At 47.6% G+C, this 25685-nt stretch overlaps 1 protein-coding gene across 1 annotated transcript in view; it reads left to right on the top strand.

Annotated features, from left to right (window-relative positions):
* GALNT17 (polypeptide N-acetylgalactosaminyltransferase 17) overlaps window positions 1–25685 on the top strand; it is a 477148-nt gene that overhangs the window by 263789 nt on the left and 187674 nt on the right. The window contains exons 4-5 of the mRNA XM_024122980.2: window positions 13046–13220; window positions 17551–17748. Of these exons, the coding sequence (XP_023978748.1) occupies window positions 13046–13220; window positions 17551–17748 (373 nt within the window). The remainder of the gene's footprint in view (window positions 1–13045; window positions 13221–17550; window positions 17749–25685) is intronic.

Below are 25685 nucleotides of genomic sequence, written 5' to 3'. Positions count from 1 at the left end.
CACGGAGAGGCTGGGCCCGTGAGCCATGGCCGCTGAGCCTGCGCGTCCGGAGCCTGTGCTCCGCAACGGGAGGGGCCACAACAGTGAGAGGCCCGCGTACCGCAAAAAAAAAAAAAAAAAGTGATGACAACAAAAAACCTTGTTATTTTGAAATAATTCTAGATTCACAAGAAGATGCACAAATGTACAAGGGGTCTTATGTGCCCTTCACTTAGTTTCCCCCACTGGTAACATCTTGCTAAACTCTAGTGCATTAATCACAACCTATAAATTGACTCTGGTGCAATCCACAAATTGTATGATCAGAACTTTTTCTGATTTCACCAGTTTAACGTGTGTGTGTGTGTGTGTGTGTGTGTGTGTGTGTCGGTGTTTCTATACAATTTGATCACAGGTGAGATTCCCCACAGTTCAGATACAGAACTGCCCCATCACCGCAAAGCTCCCCCATGCTCTCCCTTTATTACCACCCAACTCCCCATCCCTAACCCCTAACAACCACTAGTCTGTTCATCATCTCGATAATTTTGTTATTTCAAGAATATTCTGTAAATTGAACCATAACCTTTGTGATTGGCTTTTTCCTTCTGCACAGTGTTCCGTGGTGTGGGTTTACCAAGTTTGTTTAACCCTTCACCTGTTGAAGGACATTTGGGTTGTTTCAGTTTGGGGTTTTTACAGATAACGGTGCTGTGAACATTGGTGTACAGATGTTGGTGTGAAAATAAATTTTCATTTCCTTGGGGTAAATGCCCAAGAGCCCCATTACTTGAGTTATGGTAGACACATGTTCAAGCAAACTTCTTTGGTCATTTAGTCCATTTATGTGACATCGTGTCTTTAAAAATCTGATTGATTTTTTTATCTTCCAGCCCAGCCTCCAGTGGAGGAAAAGTTTTTGTGTTAGTCTTGGTGACCTTGACTATGATACTAAGGGGAATGGGTTGCATTCCTGCAGAATCAGGAGTAATCCATAAACTGTGTTGAAAGTGTTGCCCTGGCATCAGATTTTGAGCTCCCATTAGATAAGACCCAACAATCTAAGGTCCTGGAGGGGCTGATACCCCCCAGGGATGGGCGTGAGGCCGAGACTAGGGAAAGTGAGACCCAGGCACTCAGACATTGCCAGGTTTCTCTGGCCCGGGTCTCCACTGTCTCTGAGCCCCGCTGGTCCCCTGTCGGCTCGGGAAGGCTGGCCACCTCCAGTTTTCCAGGCCATCTGGAGGGAAATATGGCTGCAAAGATGGCCCAAAGTTGACATTGTAATTACAGCTTCAGCCACTGTAGGGAGACAGGACCACCTCTCCGGGGGAATCCCAGGGAAGGGAACTGATGCTCTAGTTTGGGTCAGACACCCTTCGGTGGACCTGTCAACTGTGGCCAGCAGGGCAGGGTCATGCATAGAACTGCCACACACCAGTAACCGTGGAGGAAGTCTTCAGAAATGGAGGGGGCGGGGTGGACAGGCAGACCATGGACCCCAAATGTTGTAACAGCATCCACGGGATTCACACTTGGGAGTTCCCACAAGTTGGGGAAATAAATGAGGCCTTTGAGAAGGATGTGACACCTGAGTTGGACCATGAGAGACAGAACTTGGACGTGTGGATGGGAGGGAACAGCAGTCGGGGGAGGTAGACAAACCTGGATCTCAAGGCACAGATGCTTGGGGCATAGAGAGGGAGGCGTGCAGTGGGATTTGACATGTAAGAATTGATGGGTGGGTTGGAGTTTCAGAGAGAGAGTCACAGTCAGAGATGGGGGATCTTGCTGGGCCACAGGATTGAGGAGGGACTGCTTGACCACGTCCCGTGACAATGCTGAGCAGCCGCAGAGCAGGAGGGATTAAAAAAAAGGCTCCTTGAACAGCCTAGCCCAGGCTGGAGATCAGAGAAGCTGACAGATGAGACAGAGGGAAAGGTGGATCAAGAAAGCCCAGGGCTTGGTGGAAATATCGTCAGGAAGGCCAGACGTGGCCATTTTCACCTTTGTTCCCCAAAGAGTGGTGTTGGAGCTTTAATGGTATTTTCTTCGAAAAGTGAGGTGGACCCTTGAGTTGGCATTGCCAAGAGTACCTTTAGGTCACTTTAGCTGTGAGCTCTGGGCTGCTTGCCGGGCAGAGGCTCTGTGGCCTCAGGCTGTGCTGTAGGGTCTGGGAGGGACTGTGCCCGGCACCTGCACACAGTTTGGAACAAATCTTTTCCTTTCCTCTTACCCTTAGGGCAGGATGGCTGCCTTCTGAATCCTGAGGGCCAGGTCCTGCTTGGCCGCTAGCTTCCTTGTCTTACACATCAGATGTCTGGTCTCAAGGGGGCCTGCGAGTGAATGACCCCTGTAGGATGTCAAGAAACCCCGGATTGGGCAGCACAAATGCAGAGGGGCCCTGACACTCCCTTTCCCCTCCTGGACACGACTCCATGGTGCTAACTGAGCACGCATCTCCTTGAGTCTTGACCACGCCCTTTGACACTGGGAGATGGTCACTGATACCCATTTTAAAAAAGAAGTTCAAGTTCAGAGAGGGAAGTGCTTTAATCCACGGCAGCGCAGCCAGAGTTTGCAGGAGCCGGGGCTCCAACTCAGCCATCCTCGTCCTGGAACCAGGACTCTGGGGCCTCCTCCCTGGGAACTGTCACCTCCCTCTGTGCTTTCCCGCTTCCTTCCGGTTTAAGACTCCCTCCCCCGCAGCCCTCCTGTCCCCTTACCAGATTCATCTCATTGTTTCCTAAGACGTGTCCACTCTCCCTTCAGTATACAGTGACACACGCAATAAAATATGAGTAATAATTTTAACATCTCTCGAGTGCTTCTGTGTGCCTGGCACTGAACTAAGCGCTTTGCCTGCATCCTCTTATTTAATACCCCAAACAGCCCTCTCAGGTAGGGACCATTATTATCCCTATTAACTGTTTACCCTGACGTCATGCAGCAGCTCACGATTAATGCTCCTGACCAGGTGTGTCACTGCCTCTCAGGTGCCCCCAGGCTCAGTGTAGGAGCAGATGCATAAATGCACATGACCCCAAGGTACCCTCCCTCCCAGAGACCTTTCCGTTTTCATTCTTTTTCCACCTCAGAACATCCCTGCTCTGTGCACCCTGGGGGTACCTAATCAGTAGGACTTTTTCGAGTCTTCAGTCCAAATGAGAGCCCCGTGTGTGACCGTCAGGTGTGGTGATGGTTTGGGATCTGCAGAGCTGCTGTTCAGCCAGCACGTCCCGGCGTGGCGTTCCAGCTCGCATCTCTTCTGACCGGTCATTGCCTGTCTTTGGCTGTTATATATCTTGACCGTCTCCCCTGGGCTAGAAGAGACATGTTAGGTTCTGCAAACCTCTTGGACCCTAATAAAAGCTGCTATTTATAGAACATTTTCGTGCTACCTAACACCTTCACCTGCACCATGTTTTGGTGAGCGTGCATAAGCACTTTTCTCTTTGCACAGGACCCATACTGCCTTTGACCTTGGAGAATTCAGGGCTCTGAATACAGAGGTCCCCAAAATACTGGAGAAGGGGAAAGTGACCAGATGCTGTACTCTACTTATTCCATTCCTGGCTGCCAAATGCACTTAAAGAAAACTCCAAGAAGTGACCAAGCGCCAGGCTGTGACCCTGTTCTCTCCAGGGTTTCCTGTTTCCTGTGTGTCGTTTTGCTCCCCCCTGAGCCCCCTTAATGATGGTGACTTTGGCTATTTAAAGTAAGAGGATTGCCAGCTTCAGAGCGTTCAGAATCAATATCGCAGTAAATAAGAAACATAATGAAAGAAAAACACACTCCAGGCTGCAGACAAATTTTATCGCTTAAATTCACATGTTATTGTTAGAATCAGCTGCAAGTACCGGACTTTCAACTGCCTTTTGATGGGGTGAGATAGGGGAACGCTCTTAATTTGGGGGAACAATCTGGAGGCACCCCTAGAGGCATTACGGTGTTTTCCTGCTGGTTTGGGCTCCTTGTATTTATTTTTTTTTTAAAGATGAAATTTAAATGTAAGAAGCGGTGGAGAGGAATTTCTTAACAAAGGAGTTGAAAGCAGAGATGGCTTTCCTTTTCAAAGCCCCTCTCCTGAATGCACAACTCCGTGTGATATATTTAGTTCAACACCTCGGTAATTTGCACCTCACATCTTTTTTCTTGCTTCTTTTCGTTCGTCTTTCGCTTTCTTTTCTCCTTGCTTTGATCTCACTATGGAATCGCCTTTAAAATGCTTTCATACACAGCAAAAACATCCCTTTTTAATCTCCCCCATTCTTCCCAAAATTTCTGGCTCTCGCCTCACCTCTTTTTCACTCTCATAGTCAGAAAATGCATTGTTTAAGTCCACAAAGCTGAGCGATGCCCAGAGAATGAAACATACAGTATAGACGCCTTCTGGGTTATTTCGTCTTGGGTTTTTATACACTCGCCAGGTCCATGCAATGGAGCGGTGGGCGTGGCAGCGGAGGGGAGGGGCGTGGCTCTTACGTCACTGCTGTCCCTTCAGAGTTTAGTGGGGTTGTCTGGAGGAGTTTGAAGTTCAGCTGGTTCTCCTGGCTACCCCGTCCCTTGGAGCCTCTCAATCAGCCAGGGGGGTGCTTCTTCTCTGGAGAGGGCCAACCACTGTCAGTGGATGGCTGGCTGGAAAGGTGTGTCCAGAGCAGAAGCGTGGGGGCTTCAGAGTTTCAGAGAGAGCCGGTTCCCGGGCAAGCCTGAGTCAGGCCTCGACTTCCCACGTTCGAGGCTCAGTTCCGCACGAGCAGATGAACGACTTGCGTTTTCACGGCCTCACATCCACAGGAATCAGGCAGCAATGACAAGGAGGGCAGGCATGCCGCTTGTGAACTGTGTGACTTTCAGCCGAGTGCTTACCCTCTCTGGGCCTCAGTTTCTTTCTCCATAAAATGGGGATCATAATACCCCTTACCTCACAGAGTGCTGACGAGGGTAGAAAGAGTTGCCAGAGGTAAAGCAGTTACAACAGAATATCCTTAATTAGGATTCAGTAAATGTGAAAGCAAAACTCGAGGAATGTTACGAGTTTGCAAGAGAGATCATTCTCGAGTTAAATACGAGAGGGGAACTCATCTGAGTAGTATTTTGGAGCGTTTCATGATGAGCTGACATTTTTAGTCAGCTTGGCTGGCAATTTGGGGTTATCAGTATTTTATTATAGATACAGACAAACATAGTATTTGAAATGTTCGAAAAGTAGTGATTGTCAGCCAAAAAGCAATTTTGCATCCAAGAAGCCCGCCTCACAGGGTGTACTCACCTTGAAGCTAAGGAAGCTCACGATTGGGGCCCCTCAATTGTGTGGAGACGGCAGGGGGTAGGGAGCCTACCAGTGGTTCACAGGCCTGTGGGTTTTTGTAAAATTTACAAAGGAGAGATTTTTTTTTTTTTTTTTTTTCTTAAAGGGGATCCTTCAGATTATATAAACTTCAGGTCCTTCAAAGCCCAGATTCGTTTCTGGGACTTAACTAACTCCATCTGACAGATAGAAACCCACATATTGCATGCGGTTTCTCCCCCTTCCCTTTTTTAATTAAAAAAACATTCATTAAAAAAATGCATTATTGATCTTTGGCCACTTTTATGCCTTTAGTTTTGGTTAGTTATTTCAGGCCTAAAGGTATTCTCAGGCATACCTGAAAATCCAGGTGTTCTAAATCTATTTTTTGTTTTCTTTTGGTGGCATCATGGCTGATTCACATATTAAAAAAAAAAAAAAAATCTCAATAAAAAGCCACTGCAGAAATGTAGGGCATCATGCCTAACGGCTGTGCTGAATCTGTGTTAAGGACCGTGTTTTTTCCCTCTGCTGACTTAAAGCCCGCAAGTATGGTGAGCTGGAAGTTTCCATCAGGGGTGGGGAGAAAGGCTGGTGTCAGGGGGCCACTGGGGGTGTGAACACAGATCCAAGGGTTGGCTCCTCCCCTCCGAGAGGCTAGAACCCCCTTTAATGAGTCTGGAGGGGCTTTGCGGATAAGCTTCCAGTCAACCAAATTACCAGAATGAGGATCAGAAGAACTAATGGGCCACAGAACAAGGAATCAGACCTTCAGTAAGGCCTAGGGACTTAAATTCACACTCAAGAAGAATACTTCACCCCCCGCCCCTTCAAACTCGACCAGGGCTTACAGATACAAAAGGCCACATCTTGTAGGATTCTATTTTTATGAACTATCCAGAAGAGGCAAATTCATAGAGATGGAAAGCAGATTAGTGGTCGCCAGGGGCTGCGGGGAGGGCAGGACATGGAGAGTGACTGCTTAATGGGTGTGAGGTTTCCTTTGGGGGTGATGAGAAGTTCTGAAACTAGATAGCAGTGAAGGTTGCACCACATTGTGAATGCACTTAATGCCATTGTACACTTTAAAATGGTCAAAAAGGTTAACTTTATGTGTACCTAACCACGGTAAAAACAATGAAAGAAAAATCAGGCAGTGCTTTTGAGAAGTTCTGGGTTTGCGGGAGAATCATCTGGAGTGCTGGTCAACCCCACCGAAGCCCACTAAATTAGAACTGCCTAAGGCAGCCCGGGAACCTGCATCACCTGCCGGGTGATTCCTAGGTAGAGCGGAATCTCACATTCTGAGGAACACTGGCTTTGAGGCAGGCGGTTTTTTGGGGGTTTTTTTAATTGGAACATGGCATATGTGGTATTTTCTCATCCCAGCTGCCACAACCCATGCATTTCCAGCGAGCAGCATGCCCACACCTCAGCAACTGCTGGCAGGGAGAAGTGTTGGTTCTAAGTGGCTGTGATGGTGATGGTGGCACGCATGGCAGCAGAAGCAGTGTTGGTAGCATTGTACCACTTGTCATTGTAATAGACTCTGGGAGTGAGAGGAGAAGCCAGGAACGTCAGGGGTCCTCGTCAAGGGACTAATGGTGAGGTTGCTCTATTGGGGGTGGGGTGAGGGGGTAGCCATCAGGATCCCAGTTTCGGAAGTGGCAAGACAAACCCTCACCCTGTAGACTGAGGTCATCTCCAAGGGGTTCCATCTTTCAGACAAGGCGGAACAAGAAGGCCCAGGCAGTGGGAAAAGCAGAGACAGGCGCTGGCCAACACTGGGATTTGGAACGTCTGCTCAGTTCGGATGATACCTATTCTGTGCACGGGGGTTAATTCATCACAGGTGGGGTTAGATAGGGGGTCAGCTCGAAGTCAGTGCTACTCCAAGTGCATTCACCAGAACAGCAGTGGCAGCCTCATGGAGCTTGTTAGAAATGCAAGTTCTTGGGCCACACCCCAGACCTACTGGTGATTTTCATGCAGGTTAAAGTTTGAGAAGCACCATCTAAACTTAGACTGATTATCTTGAGTCTCCATACCTTGAGGAGAATTACAATGTTCAGTAAGTCTCATCAGCAAGACTTGATAACTTGCGGGTTAAGAGGTACAGATGGGGCCCAACCGCGGACGGTGTGGCCACTTCCAAGCCCACGTCTGTGTGGTACCCAGGTTCATGCACTAGTTTTGGGAGCAGGTGGAGATGGCTTCTATGTCCACACTTTTTTCTGAGTAGGGTTTAGAGACAAGAGACTAGACTGATGTTTTATTCTCTAATATCACTGAAATTGTGGGATCTGGATATAATTCTGTAATAATGTTTTTTGCTTTAGTTCTCACTGTACCTTTCTTGTTGTCGATGTCTACTCCTTAAGCCTGGATGACAGGCGGTCCTTTTATTGTTAAGGAGCAGATATATCTCCTTTCTGGTCCCTTCCGATCATGGGCAGTGGTTGCCTTTCCCCTTTTGACCCTCAAGTGCTACTTACCAAAACCTTAAGAAACACAAGCATTCCCAGATGGCTCTAGACCAATTTAGTATTGGATTTGATAACATTGGTAGGTAAACATTTATTTTTGCAGAAGTGAATTTTTATTTTCTTCTCTGAGTCTGCTGGTGAGAAAAATCCTATGTAAAATGTTTTTCTGACTGTCGTTATAATGTCCAGGAATGGTTTCATCTGTTAAGGATGATAAAGGATCTTAGGTGATGAGTGTGACATTTCTTCCCGCTGTCAGGTTGAGGACTTGTTTCCTTCCGTGGTGAGCCTGGGGGCCTTGTTTTTATTCAGTTAACTTGTGGGCTTTCTCACTTTAAAGCAACTTTGAAATCTCAACACCCCAATGCCCTCAGGCTGTCACAACTCTGTTCCATCAGGACCAGCCTTTGTGGAAATCTCTCGTGAGCTGTCCTTCTCATCCACTTCTCCCTAAGCTAACCCTGTCCCCGAAGGGCCCAGCTGCATCCAGAAGGGAATTCTTTTTTCTCACTGTTCCCATCAGGAAGCTACTGTTTGTCTAGATCAGTGGCCTGTTCTCAGCTCTCATTTTCTCTAACTCATTTGACTTCCTTGACATTGGATGTTGAATAACTCTTTGAGAACAGGGATTGTGTCATTTTCAACCATGTAGGCGCTCTATAAATATTTATGAAATGAATGCACAGATTCTTCTTTTGGAAACTCTACGCTTGATATGATTCTGCCCCTGTGATGCTGTTTCTAGCCCGTCTTGTCCTCTAGCTCTGCTTCCTTCCTCCTGAATGCACGTGTTTCCCAAAGTGGGGTTCTGAGTCTTCTTCTGGAACTCTCACTCCCTCCTGTGCCATCATCTCTCCCCACCATGTCCCTGACACTCTGTGCCCTGTCTTCTCACTCTGGACCATTATCCTGGTTCAGCAGTCAGCCCCCGAAGGTCCGCTAGCCGCTTAACCTGTCCCCAGGTGAACCCATCAATTTCTGCTTCTCTTCTTTTCCTCTTTTCTGATTAATGGCATTTTCCCGGTCTCCCGGACACTAGTGACTCTGTCACCTCAGCAGATCCAGTTCCATACCTGTGTTTTGCTGTGTGCTTGTGTATTCTGGAATAGTGAGAGCACACGTCCAAACCTGCTGATTAACTCAGATACGACCTTCTCCTTGGACACCCCCAGCCAAAATCATTTCTCCCTTTGTGACCCTCCCCCCTCCCCCCTCCATCACACTTTCCCTCTGCGACCATTTTTCTTTGGCCCTTAGCTCCTCAATATTGGAATTTTTTGAACATGTCTCATCTCTTTGCCCAGATTGTAAGCGTCTCAAGGGAGTGCTTGTGTCCGAATTGATTTTAAATCCAGGCGGAGGCACAACTCGATACCTTATTGGGTCCAGAATCACATACAGGGACTGGGAAATGAAGCCTTCTCAATGTCTCTTGTTCTTGAGCCCTGCTAGTCGGATGCTGGCATCTCCCTTCGTGTTCCCATGAAAGACCCGAGGGCGTCACTTCAATTGTGTCTGGAAGAATGTGTCACTGAATCTTGAAAGACCGAGGCTGGTGACTGCTGCTATAAAATGATAGTGCCTGGAGTTTAAAATGATGTGGACTAGCTAGAAGGATGTGCTGTTGTTCATGGGGTATTATAAAATGGATCAATATGAATAATATTAATAGACCAATTAGTATTAGAAATAAGATTTTGAATGCATGTCAAAGGCTTTATCTGTAAATCTTATTTATTCTTAGCAACCATAGGCTAGTACCAAATGATGAGGCATTATCCTTTTATCCCTTTAGACTTTTCAAAGCACTTTAATATTCATATCCCACTAGCCTGGAGATGTTGAAGGGCGGTGGTAGCAAACCTCACTCTTTTTTTGCCAAACTTGTAAATGTCTGTTTATCTCTCTCCTCTGGAGGCTCAGTCACAACCGCTGAACAAATGTGGAGAGCACTTGATACATAGACATGGTGACTGGCGTGTCTGGGAGCTGACATCCAGTGACAGGGCAGAGCACCTCAGGGTCCCAGGCCGCCTGGCAGCTGAAGGTCAACCGTGCCTGCAGGTCCCTGTCATGGCGCCTGGCACTCAGCGCCCAGAATGTTCTCCCTGAACTTCCAGAGATTCTTGAGATTCCTGCCATCCCAGGCCGACCCTAGAGGGTGAGCAGGGTTCCCACCGTATTATTCTGTGGTGGGTCCATTGCCCAGTCCGTTGCCTTCCATGGTGTGTCCCTCATTCCCTGTCCACCCCGCCAGCACTCGAGGGGAGTAAATGAGAAACCAAGCAAACATGGCCCGCCCAACCTTCTTGCTAGCATTCTTGTTCCAAGAAATTTAATGAACAGACGGGAAAATGCAGCCAACATTCAGTCAGGAGATGGTCTCTAAAAGCTGAAAATTCTTTGGACCACCCCAGTCCCATGTACCTGGCTGAGTGAAGAATTCGACGGTCCCCACAGCCTGGCTTCTGCACCAGGCCCCTCACCGGCTCTGGGACGATGGCAAAGATGATAGCAAACCCGGCACAGAGACGAACAATAGATAACTTACTGAGGGTGTCATGCTACCTGCCAAGCATTCAAACTCAGTGGTTCTCAACGTGTGGTTCCGCATACCAGAGCATGGGTGCCCCAGCCTAGACCTTCTGAAAATGGACCCTGTGGGCGAGGGACCCAGCAATCCATTTCGACCCCTCCAGTTGATGCTGTTGATGGCCTCCAGTTTGAGAACCAGAGTTCTGGTTTACAGGCCTATTTTTCCACCTTGGACATGGCTTCCTCGGGCTCCCTGGGCTGCTTTGACCTAGTGCCCTAAACCTATATTGAGGGAAAGAGGGAAAGTCATTACTAATATCAGCTACTCTGGGTTGAGCATTTACACTGTGCCAGGGATAATTCTGAGCATTCTTGTTTGTTTGTTTTTTTTGCGGTACGCGGGCCTCCCTCTGTTGTGGCCTCTCCCGTCGCGGAGCACAGGCTCCGGACGCGCAGGCCCAGCGGCCACGGCTCACGGGCCCAGCCGCTCCGCGACATGTGGGATCCTCCCAGACCGGGGCGCGAACCCGGCTCCCCTGCATCGGCAGGCGGACGCGCAACCACTGCGCCACCAGGGAAGCCCCTCTGAGCATTCTTGAATTTATTAACATCTGTAATCCTCACCACAACCCTGTGGTGTCCATACTATTGCTGTCGGCCCTCAGTATCCCTGGACGTGAAACCTGCAGGTACAGGTGACCAACTGTAAGGGACTTGAGCATCTGTGGATTTGGTATCCCTGGGGGTCCTGGAACCTGCAGATACTGAGGGATGACTGTATTATTATCCCCCTTCGGTAGATGAGGGAACCGAGGGACACAGTGACTGGCTAAATTGCCCAGGGTCACTCAGGTAGGAAAAGGTAGCACAGAGTTCTGAACCCAAGGCAGTCTGAGTGCAGTCTGAACACCCACCCACCTTGTGCCTCCTTAGAGTTTCTGCCCCTTCTCCACCCAGGTTCTATTTTCTTCTCCTTTCCACACTAATTCCTCCCTGTATTAGTTTGCTGGGGCTGCTATAGCAAAAGTACCACAGACTGGGTGACTTAAACAACAAAATTTATTTTCTCGCTTTTCTGGAGGCTGGAAGTCCAAGATCAAGGTGTTGGCAGGGTTGGTTTTTCCTGAGGCCTCTGTTCTTGGTTTGCAGTTGGCCACCATCTCCCTGTGTCCTTGTATGGTCCTTCCTCTGTGTGCGTGCTCCTAAGGACTGTGTGTGTTCAAATCTCTTCTTCTTAAGGACTCTGCTCAGATCGGATTAAGACCTACCCTAAGGACCTCGTTTTAACTTAATCACCTCTTTAAAGGCCCTATCTCCAAATATGGTCACATTCTGAGTTACTGGGTATTAGGGCTTTAATAGATGAATTTGCGGGGGGCGGGGGTACACAATTCAGCCCATAACACTCCTGTAACCCCACCATCCATGCCTTTGGCTGACAGGAACTACGTCATGTCTCTGTGCCCTTGGGGACTCTTTCACTCCCATCCATCTAAACCCCCCATTTTCTGTACTTGTTCCTGGGTCACATGGCTGCATCGTTCCCAGGGACAACAGCCATGACCTAGAGAGGGCAGCCTCTACGTGTGCTGCAAATATATGGCTTTAATTTGCCAAACATTGCTGTGTATAACTAGGAAGTGAGGGGTCTGCACAATGTCTGTAAATACAGCCTTGTGGGTTTTTCTAGAGCAAGGTCAGAGGTGACGATGTCTCCAAAAGTATTGTCTGTGGACCACTCGCGTCTGAGTCAGCTGGGCTGCTTCTGGACCCCTGAGGCTCTCCAAGGACGCATCCTTGGAGTGTGCATATCTCAGAATCCCCTCTCTGTCAACGCTTCCCTGTCCATCCTTCGACACCTGCTGATTTCCCCCCATTTTTACTGAGATATAATAGACATACAGCACTGCCTGAGTTTAGGGGGTGCAGCGTAATGATTGACTGACATATACCGTGAAGTGATTACCACAATCAGTTTAGTTAATATCCTCATCTCATATAGATATAAAAAAACAAAAATTAAAAAAAATGTTTTTTTCCTTGTGATGAGACAGTGATTCTCAGGTACACAAAGGTATCCCTTTACGTCTGTGGAATTAGACACATGTGACCCATGTTTCAGCTCTTCTGTTCCTAGGTTGTGACCTTGGGACAGGTTAGTCTCTCTAAGACCGTTCTTAATTTGCAATGTGGAATTCATCTAGTTAATTAATGGGATTAATCTAGCAACCACCTAGCTGTAAGGATTAAATTAGATCATATAGATCACGTACTTTGTACCACCTGCTGGTGGCAGGAGGGAGTGTTCAAGCCCTGATGGCCTTCCTTTCACCATCACGGTAGCGTTTCTGCTGCTGAGCAAAGATTTCTTTCACATCCTGTGACCAAAGCACAAACCCTGTTAATGTTGCATCTAGGGTGTGACTCTGGGTCTGGACCTCCCAGAACACATTCTGTGAGAACCAGCGTATGTGCAGATGGGAAAACCCATATAAAGTTGATCAACAAGACCCAGGGGACAGTGGGGGCACAGGAATGCTGGCCAAGGAAGGAGGGAGTGTCAGAAAGAAATCCCAAAGGACATCAGTCAGAGATGTCTCCTGAATCACTGGGACCAAGTTGACTTTTCTACTAAAATGACTAACATGCAAAATTTTCTGCAATCTCTGAACTAACTGAGGATCCGTCGGCCTCACAGTGGGTTGGATGCACATTTGGCATGTTTACGGAGCTTCCTGTGTTTTGTCACTTGTAGAGGAGCTGAAGGCCCCTTTGGAGGAGTATGTCCACAAACGCTACCCTGGGCTGGTGAAGGTGGTGAGAAATCGGAAAAGAGAGGGCCTGATCCGAGCCCGCATCGAGGGTTGGAAGGTGGCCACCGGCCAGGTCACCGGCTTCTTTGATGCCCACGTGGAATTCACTGCCGGCTGGTAGGTCACAAGCTGAACCCTAGAAGCACTCGGGACTCGCAGCATGGTCAGGAGGGCTGGAGTCTGGGAGGTGGGGCACTTTGGCCGTTTCCTCTGGGGCCCTGGCAAGAATGGAGAAGGGGTGGTTGGGAATAAGGTGAGACCACAGTTTGGAATAAAACTGGGAATCGGGAGAAATACGTCTGCTGTCTACTCTGTCATCATCACCATCATCATCACCGTCGTCAAAATTCCCGTTGAAAACGATGTATTAGTTGGACAGAACTCAAGATGATCCTTGCTGAGGAGACAAGACAGTCCTATTCCTATTCTTCTCTTTGGCTACTTTGCTCGTTTCCATTTCTGGGGAGGAGGGTTGACTGTTACTATGAAAAAAAGAGATTCAGTTATAATTTTACCTACTCAGGCAAAGCTTCCCAGAATTTATGGGATCGTGACTTCCCTGGCAGTCCAGTGGTTAAGACTCCGCGCTTCCAACGCAAGGGGTGAGGGCATGACCCCTGGTTGGGGAACTAAGATCCTGCATGCCGTGTGGCCAAAAGAAAAAAAAAAAAAATTTTATGGGATCATCTTTAACATCATTTGGAGGAAGGGAAGGGTTTCTCTCTGCCGATGTGGCCCCTCATGTTTTTCCAGGTGAAAAGAACAATATGAGAGAAATCGATGAGCATACAAGGAGTAGATTTTGGATGTAAGAGAGTGAAGCGTCAAAAATGCCCAAATCAGTCCATGAGCGTGTTAAAATTAGGTTAGAGCTTTACAGTTATATGATTATTTGTAACTAACCAATGAGCAACGGGAGAGGCCGCAGCAGAGGGAGGCCCGCATACCACAAAAAAACAACAAAAAAAAAATGCCCAAATCAGTCAATGAGCATGTTAAAATTAGGTTAGAGCTTTACAGTTATATGATTATTTCTAACTAACCAATGATACATCAAGTCAGAGGTTAAACCCCTATGCCAGGATTGCTTAATTAGTAAGAAGCAGAGTCTTTAATTTCATTAATAATGTTTATTTACACTCAGTGATACCATCTTGAATAAGTTCACGGTACCATATTTGAAGAGCCAGTATCCCATCACTAATTACGCCTTCAAATGTCTATTCTTCATCTGAAACAAACTTTAGAATCCTTTTAATGGCCAGAGAAAAGGATGGTTATGCACGTGACCACACAGAGGTTTGGAACGTGGGGTCACTGTTAACACTGGTCCTTTCACTTGCACACAGGCATCTGCTGCCATCTCAGACCCCAGTTTTCTTCCTTGCTTTTTCTGCCACCATCAGACCCTGATACACACTGCTGTAGGTGTGCAGCCCTGACCTCCCCTGGACCTCACCACTGTTTATCTCTCATAATCATTCTCCAAGTGTGGTCCCCAGACCAGCAGCGTCAGTATCACCTGGGAACTTGTTAGAAATGCAGATTCCTGGGCTCCACCCAGACCTGTGACATCAGAAGCTCTGGGGATGGGGCCCAGTAAGCTGCTTTAACCAGCGCCCCCCACCCCCAGGAGACTCTGCTGCTCAGTCAAGTTTGGGAACCCTTGAGGTAGAAGCCTTCTGAACAGATGCCCTTGAATGTTCCGTTGGAGCCTCAGCCTTGCCCTGTCTCACCTTTTCCTCCATATCATTCCCTCCTCATTTCTCTCCTGTCAAAACTGGTGGTACCACCCATGTCCCCGTCCCCTGATTCTTCTCTCGGCATCGTGTTACTCATCCAAGCCACCTCCAGCTTTAGCTGGTTTTTCCTCTGTTTCTCTACCTTTTCCTTTCCATTTTGACCTCCACGTTCCCACCTCAGACCTTCATTATCGTTCACTTTAACTAACTGACAAATATTTGCTGTATGATGACCCTGTCCCAAAGACCGCTCTAGGCTGCGATTTGGGTGACTGTCTGATCGGGTTTGCCCAGTGCTGAGGGATTTCCCAAAATGCAAGACTTTCAGTAGTAAAATCAGAACGGTCTTGGGCAAAGAGGACAGTCGGTCACTCAGCTGGGGTTCAGAATCTGGTGAGATTTGGTATCCGCCCTCCGGGAGCCTGTAGTCTAATTTTGACTGACGTCTGTGATCCAGTCTTAGCCCTTCAGACTCATTTTCCAGACTTCCAACAGAGGGGTGTATGTCCTCATGGCAGATAGACAGTGCGTCTCAGCTCTCACTGGGTCACACTGCAGTAACGATCTCCGTCCTGTCCACGTGGCAGATCCGCGGTGGGTTGTCTTTCTGTGGCTCTGCTCCATACGACCTCTGCGTCCCAAGACCCAAGGAGCACCCCTGCCTAGGATGTACCATTTTTGTAGCTCAGGGAAAAGGATAGCAGTTTCTGCTCAGATGTGACATGGTCACACCTTCTGTTGGCCAAAGTGGGTCACATGTCCAAGCTAAACATTAATTGGGGTTGAGGGAGAGCGTGTCCCTTTGCAGGGAAACACCGCAGGCCTCGGGTCATGGGCGGGATGTCCCGAGGGAGGGGAGCAAATCACTGGGAACGGTTGTACGCTCTGTCACAGACTGGGAGACCGAACTCCTCAGCTTCAGAAGCATGATTTGAACCAAGGTCTTCTGCCCGACGCTCAGTAACTTGCCCCACACAGTGACGGCCGAGCTGAATGCTTCTACCTGCAGGGCACCAGACCAGCCTAGGGGCAGGGTGGCCCATCCAAGGAGGCTGTGGAGCTTAGGGGTTGGGCCTGAAGCCAGACCATCCGCGTTAGAAACCTGGTTCTACCTCCAGCTGGCTGTGTGGGCTGGGGCATAACCTCCGCGGGCCTGTGTCCTCATGTGTAAAATAGTATTTGCCTCATATGATTGTTGCGAGATTTATATTAGTCAGCTCATACAAAATGTTGGGACTGGTGCCTGGCAAGTAGTAAGTGCTTGATAAACCTCTGCTATCATGAGCTTATAAGGAAGAAAAACGTGTGTTCAGAGATCAGCAAAGACAGCGTGTTATCAGGGTGACTTGAATATGATGGAGAAGATGCTCTCAGAGTTGAGAGGATGGAGAGAGTCTTCTACTGGGGGAAATTAAGGCAGGCTTCTTGGAAGAGGTGGCACTTGATTAGAGAAGCTTGTGTGGGTGGCTGTTCTCTTACTGTTCTCCTGGAGGAGAACAGCAAGAGTGAGGAGTTGGAGGGCGCGGAGCTCTGAAGCACGTCTAGAAACCAGGGAAAGTCAGTCCCATTTGGTATCAGTCTCTAAGGTGTGCGCAAAAGTATCGGAGGCAGTAAATGGCCCAGGGTATATTTTATTGCTCATTTTAAATAGAAACGCGAGATGTGCCAACAGGTAATTCAGTAGCTGCAAATGAAAAGAGATGGAATGGAGGCCGAGCGTTCTCATTATTCTTTGAAATAATGCAGAGGAATGGGATTTTCACTTGATTCCTTTCCAAAGCCTGCGCCCTGTTCTAAGCAGGGAGATTAATGCCCTGGTTTATGAGAGCCATCTTTTTGTTCTCAAATATGGGAAATGATCCCTTCCTACATCTACGTCGGAGACGCACTCTGGCAGGGGTGCCTGACCATCTGCTTTCTCCTAAGCTGGCAGGGCTATACCTTAAACCCGGAGCCAGGTCCCTGCCTGTCGCCTGCTGTCGCCCTGAGCGGGCGGGCTAGCTGAGAGGCAGGATCCTGCCTGCCTTTGCATTCAGTTAGTTCCTGCCTGCCATCCCTAACCCATCCAATTAGATCCCTTTTAAGAAATCAATTAAATAATCAATTGAAACAACTGAAATAGTCACACGCACAAAGAAGCTAGTGAAAGGCTTATTGAAACCAGGCCATCAAGGGCAGGAGTGACCTATTTGGGGAAAAGGCAATTCAGCTCCAGCAGAAAAAAAAACCAGAGGCATCGGCCAGTGCCTGAGGGGAAACTGAAGACACTGTACAAAACTGTAGGGAGATGCAAACCCTATCAGGAGGGCCTTGATAGGATGGCTCACACTTTTTTATTCTTCCTTATATCTGTCTAAGCTTTGGCTTAGACACCGTTGGTATAAAAGACAGGCCATACTTTCTGGGGCAGAAGCCCTCGTGTTCTGAGTCCCTGCTTCAGGCCTTTCATGCCAACGCAGGCAGCACTGTGGGAACCCCACAGGGGTGGGGGCATGAGCTGCACGTCACAGGGCTCCTTTAAAGCCACCTGATCCAGCTGGAGCAGCCACTTGGGAGCCCAGTTTCCCTCTGAGTTCCAGCCTGCCCAAAGCCCAGCCTTTAGCTATGACGCTTCTATTCTTTGTCTGTGGTCTTGGGGTCTGGGCCGGTGGAGATGTGGGTGAGCCTCAGGGGGAAGATTTTATTTCTGCTTCTCCGTGTTTCAGGGCCGAGCCAGTTCTCTCGCGGATACAGGAGAACCGGAAGCGGGTGATCCTCCCCTCCATCGACAACATCAAACAGGACACCTTCGAGGTGCAGCGGTATGAGAACTCGGCCCACGGGTACAGCTGGGAGCTGTGGTGCATGTACATCAGCCCGCCGAAAGACTGGTGGGACGCCGGAGACCCTTCCCTTCCCATCAGGTCTGTGCCAAGCGCGCGCTCCAGGGACCTTTTTGTCCCCAGATCCCAGGGGAGAGAGGACCCCACCCATCCGGGGAGGTGGGGGAGGGAAGGAGGCTGGAAGAGACCACTTGGGGATGGAGCTGCAGTGTGGAAGTAGCTGCTTTAGGAATTTGGGGTGTCTTCCCACTGAAGTTTTCTTGCTGAGAGAGGACGCTGCATTTTGCTTCTTTCGCTAAAAATTTTCCAGTGCAGCTTATTATCAAACAGCAGTCCTGAAGGATGGAAATTGATGGGACGGCTCACACTTTTTTTTATTCTTCCTCATATCTGTTGAACTGTGTTCAGGAGCTTTTAAGTGTGAAGTTTGAAAGGTGTGAATTCCTGGGACATTTTCCATACTTGGATGCTTCACGATCGCCGTGATGCAGGAGCACGTAGAAAAGGACAATATTTGTATGGTACCTGGGATAACCCAGGGCCTTTGGGCAGCTCTGTATGATTTTTGCCCCAGGGCCCACCCAGCATCCCCTGGAGGCAAGGAGATAGATCCCTCGTGTTGTACCAGTTGGGAAGCTCAAATATAAAGGATGGGGAATGAAGTAGGTGGATTTTGATGTCGTATTCGTTTCCTGTGGCCTCTGTAACAAATTACCACAAATTCAGGGGCTTAAAGCACAGAAATTTATTCTCTTACTTTCTAAAGGTACTGCGGTAATCTGGAGTGAGGCTTAGAGAGCTAAACGCAGGGTGTCTACAGGACTGGGTCCTTCTGGAGGCTGGAGGGGAGAATCCACTTCCTTGCCTGTTCCAGCTTCGGGAGGCTGTTCTCATTCCTTGGCTCACGGCTACATCCCCTCCCTTTCTCCCCCTGCTTCCTTCATCACGTGGCTGCCTTCTTTCCTCGACGTTCCTGCCTCCCCTCACATAAGGACCTTTATGATGACATTTGGGGTCCACATGAATAACCCACGATAGTCTCCCTCTTCTCAAGATCCTTTACTTAATCATACCTGTGAAGTCCTTTTTTCCAGATAAGGTAACATTTGCAGTTTCCGGAGATTAGGATGTGGATTTTTGGGGGGTGGATGGGGAATATTGTTCAGCCGACAACAAATGCTTTGATTTTCAGCTAAGATGATACCCGAGTTACAGTTCAATACTTTCTGTGAGCCCTACATGAGGATCAAAACTGGCTTAGTATCTTCGTGGTTCCACGTTAGAAGAGGTGGAAGGGGCCGTCTTACTTTGCCCTCGTTTTAGGACAGTGTTTGTTGGTATAAAGGGGGCAATTGTGAAGCAGGAGTGTGGACTTTTTGCAAGCACCCATGAAGTTCTTCATCAGTTTATAAATTTTTAATCAACCAGAGTAGGATTTTGAGATGGACAGACCCCCCCCCCCCACCCGTTGCATATTCTCTTATTTTCTGGCACAAATTGAAAGCTGACAGATTGCATTAGGGTAGAGCCACTCATGGGCAAATTTATGCAACAAAGAAGGTAATCTTTGGGGCTAATAACTTGCTCAGCTGGAGATGTCTCGTGGCTCAGTTCCCAGCCCAGCCTAGATGTTCAGTGTCTTCGTGTACTGCTGCAGGACTGTGCTCTCAGATTTCTGCGAATAATAATGTAGACTCATCACCAAGGTGTTATCTGAGAACCAAAGCATAACCTTCAGAGATATTTAAAATGTAATGGTTGAGATTACACCCATGAGGATGGCTACTGTATAAAAAAAAGCAAAATAACAGGTGTCGGCAAGAATGTGGAGAAATTGGAATCCTTGAGCATTGCTGGTGGGAATATAAAGTGGTACAGCTGCTATGGAAAACAGTATGACAGTTCCTAAAAAATTAAAAATAGAATTACCATATGGTCCAGTGATTCTGCTTATGGATATATACCCCAAAGAGTTGAAAGCAGGGTCTCAAAGAAATGTTTGTACACCCGTATTCATAGCAGCATTATTCACAATAGCCAAAAGGTGGAGGTAACCCAAATGTCCATCAACAGATGAATGGAGAAACAAAATGTGACATGTACATACAATGAAATATTATTCAGCCTTAAGAAAAAGAAGGAAATTTTGACTCTTGCTACAATATGGATGAGCCTTGGGGACGTTACAGTAAGTGAAATAAGCCAGTCACCAAAGACAGATACTACATGATTCCACTCATATGAAGTAGCTAGAATAGCCAAATTCACAGAGACAGGGAGTCGAATGGTAGTTTCCAGGGGCTGGGGAGAAGGGAGGAATGGGGAATTATTATTTAGTGGTGTAGGGGTTCAGTTGTGTAAGGTGAAAAGAGTTCTGGAATTTGGTTGCACAATCCTGCAAATGTACTTAATGCTACTGAACTGTAATGTAAAAATGGTTAAGACAGTACATTTTATGTTATGTGTGTTGTACCACGATTAACACAAAATTAATGGGGTGTGCTTAAAGACCCCGTGGCCTTCAGATCTTGAAGCGATGGCTTGACAGTGAGTTTCGTATTTTTGTCCAAGCACTGCTTCGTCCCTGACACACTGGGCGGCTGACCTCCAGCCGTGACGGATAAGGGGGTGAAAGTGTAACAGTGGTGTTAGTGACAGAGGAAGAGGAATGGATACAGTGCAGTGCTTTGGGATACCCAGAACACAGAGCTATCCCTGGGTATGTGAGGTACTAGGCGAAAACTGAGCGTGTACTTTAGGTAACGTTAACAGAGGATTAATACGCGTTTTAAAAAGACTGAAGAAAATGGAGTCGTGATCATGAGTCATCAATATCTCTGATGTACACAACAGAATCAGATGATCTCTTTTTAATGTATCATAACTTATGCAGTGCTTAATTTGTTAATAGTTGGTGGAGATATTTAATTGTAGGAAGGAATTTTTATGGCCCTTCTGATGTTATTAAGCAGATACAATACTCTTTCTTTTTCTTTTTTTAAAAAATTAACCATTTTATTTTATTTATTTATTTTTTATAAATTTATTTATTTATTTTTGGCTGCGTTGGGTCTTTGCTGCTGCGTGCGGGCTTTCTCTAGTTGTGGCGAGTGGGGGCTCCTCTTCGTTGCGGTGCGCGGGCTCCTCATCGCGGTGGCTTCTCTTGTTGCCGAGCACGGGCTCTAGGCGCGCGGGTTTCAGGAGTTGTGGCACGCGGGCTTAGTTGCTCCGCGGCATGTGGGATCTTCCCAGACCAGGGCTCGAACCCGTGTCCCCTGCATTGGCAGGCGGATTCTTAACGTCTGCGCCACCAGGGAAGTCCCAACAATACTGTTTCTTAAATGTCAGGATGTGATGGTTCCCCCTCCTCCTTGTGATCTCAGTATTTTAAAAGTAATGATTATTCTGGTAAACGGTAGGATGAAGAGAACTTTTTCACCGTCCAAATGGCATTAGATTGGATGAACCTTTAGATACTGAGTCTTCCCCGTAGGCCATACCATATAGGAGATGTTGCATTCAGGGAATGTATAGCCTTTCTGTTTTACTTCTTTTTCTCTTTCTTCCTTTGTAACGTTTTTTTTCTTCCTGTTTGGTAAACAGCTATTTCCCAAGGGTTTTCCTCTGCTCTTCTTTGTCTACACCAGAGGTTCAAGCATCGAGAGTAGACAGGTGCCATCAGAGAGGGGAGAGCCAAGTGTGAGGGCCGGCAGGGGGACTGAAGAACGCATGCCCCACCCAAGGAGCCAGCGGCTGCCAGCCCCACGAGATGGTGACGGGGGCACAGAGGGCCGGCGTTGTCAGGTCCTCAGACTTTTTAGAAAAGACACAAATTCCGATCATTTTGTGAAATCTCCTGACTTCTAAATAATGGCAATAAATCTCTCTGCTTCAAAACTATGGGGGCCAAACATGTTTCTAGAGTGGATTTGACCACCCGGACCCCCAGAATTTGGTCTGTGCTCTACACTTGCTCCCATGAAGACCTCGGTCATTCCCAAGGACAGCCTTAGTTCATGGTTCTTCTCATGCTGGGAGCTGTGGCATTGTGGGGGGGCTGAGGGGTTTGGGGAAAGTGTCACTCAAAGCCGTAGAAGAAACATGGCTGGACTTCCTGGAGCTTGAGTTAAGCCATCAGAGCTCCCCGCCGCCTCTGTTGTGTGTCACAGTCCTCTGCTGCTGAGACTCTTGGGTCAAAGGCTCTGAGAAGCGCTGACCCCGCTCTCACCTCTGGGCAGAGAAGGCTCTCAAATCCACGTCTTAAGCCCTGATTTTTCTCCAAAGTGACCTCGTCTCTAACGTCACGTCAACAACCTATCATTAGACCAGTGGAGTTTAAACTTTTTTGAGTCAAGGACCTCTTCGATAATCTAATGAAAGCCATAGATCACCTCACTCCTGAGCATGTATGAGTGAACAGAGCTTCGCATATAATTTCATGAAGTTTATAGATGCCTGGAAGCCCGCCTGCTTATGATCCACAGGGCTTGTATTAGGAACCACTGCAAGGGAATTCCCTGGCAGTCCAGTGGTTAGGACCCTGCACTCTCACTGCTGAGGGCCCAGTGTGAATCCTTGGTCGGGGAACTGAGATCCCACGAGCCGATTGGCCAAAAAAAAAAAAAAGAAGAACCACTGCTAGATATTCGACCTGGTTCTCCCAGTGGAAGAGCCTTTCTTTACCATTCTTTATCAGCTACTAGTCTATATGCTTTAGGAAGCCAGGCCTGTGGTTTTTTCTACTGTAACCCCAGTGACTAATGAGTACTTAGCACTTAGTAGGGGTGCTGAAAACATTTAGTGAACAAACGAATGGTTGAGTGACATCTGAGGCTCAGAAGAGAAGTCAGGGTTAGTGAACGATTAGGAAGAGGGTGAGATTGCCTCACCCATTATGCATTCCTATTCCTCCCTCCCCGCAGCCCCTGACAGCTCCCAATCCTTCTGTCTCTATGGATTTGCCTATTCTGGACAATTCATGTAAGTGGAATCATACAATATGTGGCTTTTTGGGTCATCCATGTTGCAGCATGTGTCAGTACTTCATTCCTTTTTCTAGTGAGTTTTTATAGTGAACACTTTAACGTGGTCACAGATCAACATCCTTTCTGGCTTCCGTATCTGGTTTCCAAGACTCACACACCTTTGTTCTGCATGGGAGGGGAGAGGTGACTTCTCACACACAGGGCCCCCATCTGCTCCACTGGCCACTTTTCACTTGCTTAGCCTGAGTCAGGCACCAGTGAGTCTGTTTCTCCACTGCCAGGAGTGCTGACCACCAGGCTTGGGGTGAGATGGTAGGATGCCCACCCTCTCCCCTTGGGGAAGGGGATTCAGGGTACACCTCGCTCCAGGGAATCTCTCCTGACACTCTCCTCTCCCAAACTCTACTTACTCATCCTCGTTAGGCAGCTAGCTGCTTTTTGGTTACCTGCTTTGAACTTTTTGCATGATCTCTTTGAGTATAGCATCTATTGCCCGAACATCCTCAGCCCAGATGTGGACATGAAAGGTCTCATTTTAACACAGTACATACAGCTGAGGGCATGAAACAAGGAGAGAGGGAAGGTCTGAAGACACAGAAAGGAGGGAGGGTGCTGATTGGGAAAGAAGGACCCTGAAGAGGAAGTAGGGGATGGGGTCAAGAACGCGAATTGTAGTCTGGTCTTGAAGAGCAGGAAGAGAGAGCTTATGCTGTGTGACCCACGTTATGAATTCAGAGACGAAATCACTTCTGAGAGGGAGAGAGAAATTTTGGATCGGGGGCTACAGAAAAAATGATAAATAAAGGTCTGGCGTAATTACCAAGAGGGATGGGAATGGGTGAGCTGACCTAGAACCCAAAAACTAATTGATGGCTGTCTTGGGGGCCCAGAAATATAAAATCAATAGAGTGTCCATGAAGATTTCTTGACAAAAACTACTATGAATTCCGTCATGCTTTAATACCAACTTAAATTGTATTATTCATAGTATTATGTCTATATATGTGAAAAATAGTAGCAAAGGTAAGAAAGAGGGATATACTATCTTTAGCCTGAAGGCACCATGAATTCATGGGAACTTGCCTTATCTCAGCAGCCTTCAGAGCTCTGTGGCTCACAACTTGGGAACCGCTGATCTTTACAGTTCTTTCCAGATGTAAAATCCCGTGACTTTTACCAGGGGAGGGAAGGGTCTATGGAGTCATCAGCGATGGGAAGTTTTACAGCACGTTGCTTTCAGGGCACTGGCTGAAGCTGAGTCAGGCATCTTCTGTGAAGTGTCAGCGGTGCCCGCCTGCTCTGTGTTAGGTGACCCTGTAATTAGCGACATTACTCATTAATAACTAATTCAAGCTGATGATTAACAATTAGCAATCCTTAATCCAACATATAATTTGATAATAAATTATAAGGTACAGGAGCCATTAGAGCCTTTAGACTCTGGGAGTTGAAAGGGCTGTCCTGGATATGTATAGTTGCTGGAATCTCAAATTCTGTGCACAAATGTATATAAAAGAAGAAGGTTATTTTTTTTCCTCCCTAGAGGAAGAAGACTGGCTTGCTGAGAGGAAATCTTTAAGTGAAGAATCAGATTGTCTTAGACTTGGAAATAGAGCTATCGTCCCTATGCATCAGCAGATATATTTTAGGAACCAACTGTGTGCTCAGCCTTGTGGTGGGAACTTCTGGGGGGACAGTATTGGTAAATTACATGATCTTCTTGGGGGAGTTACTGGACTAGTTGGAGACACAGGGCTCAACTGTGCATAGTCACACTTTAGCGCAGGTAAGTGTGGATTTGTAGGAGGGGGGAAGCTTTGTGAGTGGAGTGGATGGGAAAGCTTATAAAAATCATAACTAACACTGGAATTTTCTACGTGCCCGGCACTTTTCTTTTGCTTTACACAGTACAAATCCATGTATACCTCATACTAGCCCTATGAGATAAGTATTACTATCATCCCCATTTCACAGGCATGACTACTGAGGCCAGGGGCAGCACTTTACCCGAGGTCCCACCCCCAGTAAGAGCTGAAGCTGGGATTCGGAGCTAGTGGGTCCAGAGTCTGTGCCCTTCCCCACTGTGCTGTCCCTCCTGAAAAAGCGGTGACTTGCGGGCCTTGCAAGCTGCAGGGGAGTTTCACTGGCAGAGTATATGGGAGATGACACAATTAGAGGTATAGTAGCGAAAAAGAGTGTGTTTGGCGTTGCCAAGACCACCCTCAGGTTTGATGATCCACTAGAAGGACTCATACAACTCAGAAGAGCTGTTATGCTCATGGTTATCGTTTATCACAGTGAAAGGATACAGATTAGAATCAGCAAAGAAAAAAGAGGCATGGGACTGAGTCCAGGAGAAACCAAGCGTGAGCTTCTGCTTGTCCTCTCCCTGTGGAGTTGCATGGACAGAGCTTCAGTCTCCCAGAAATGATTTATAACAACATTATGAAGTGTTGGCGACCAGGGAAGGTCGCCGGAGCCTTAGCGTTCCTGGTTTTTACTGGGGGCCAGTCCCGTAGGCGTGCAGCACCCGTGTGACCAACCTTGGCTCCTTGGTCTCCAGCTCCTCCCCACCTCTGCCTGCAGAGGTTAAGCCAATACAGCATGGCTCAGGGCCTCATGGACACTCTTATGAGGCAGGATATTCCAAGGGTTTAGTGGTTATCTTCCAGGAGCCTGGCAAGGGTGAGTTCTTTCTTTGGGATGTGCAGGGTTTGGGCAACTCAAGTCCATTGAGTTACCCCTCTACTGACAGCACAATGAGGATGGGGTGTTTAGCATCTGGTGAGGAGACGAAGGTAGAGAATGTGCATTAAAAAGTGGAGGGGAAAAAAAAATAGAGGAAAGATGGAAGACTAAGTAGATTGAAACAGGAGGTCCACTTTGTGGAGAGCTCTAGAAGCCAAAAGGAGGAACCTGGACTCAATCCACTGTTCCAATGAGCTGGAATGAAAATGAATAAAAAGCTAATTGGGAGAGATAAAAATGTAGAATAGTGGTTGCCTAGGGCTAAGGGAGGAGTGGGAGAGAGGA

This window comes from Physeter macrocephalus, chromosome 14, assembly GCF_002837175.3.
Source record: "Physeter macrocephalus isolate SW-GA chromosome 14, ASM283717v5, whole genome shotgun sequence".
Classification (NCBI taxonomy): domain Eukaryota; kingdom Metazoa; phylum Chordata; class Mammalia; order Artiodactyla; family Physeteridae; genus Physeter; species Physeter macrocephalus.
Note: the sequence above shows the minus strand (reverse complement) of the source record. Positions and strands in the feature narration are given on the sequence as shown.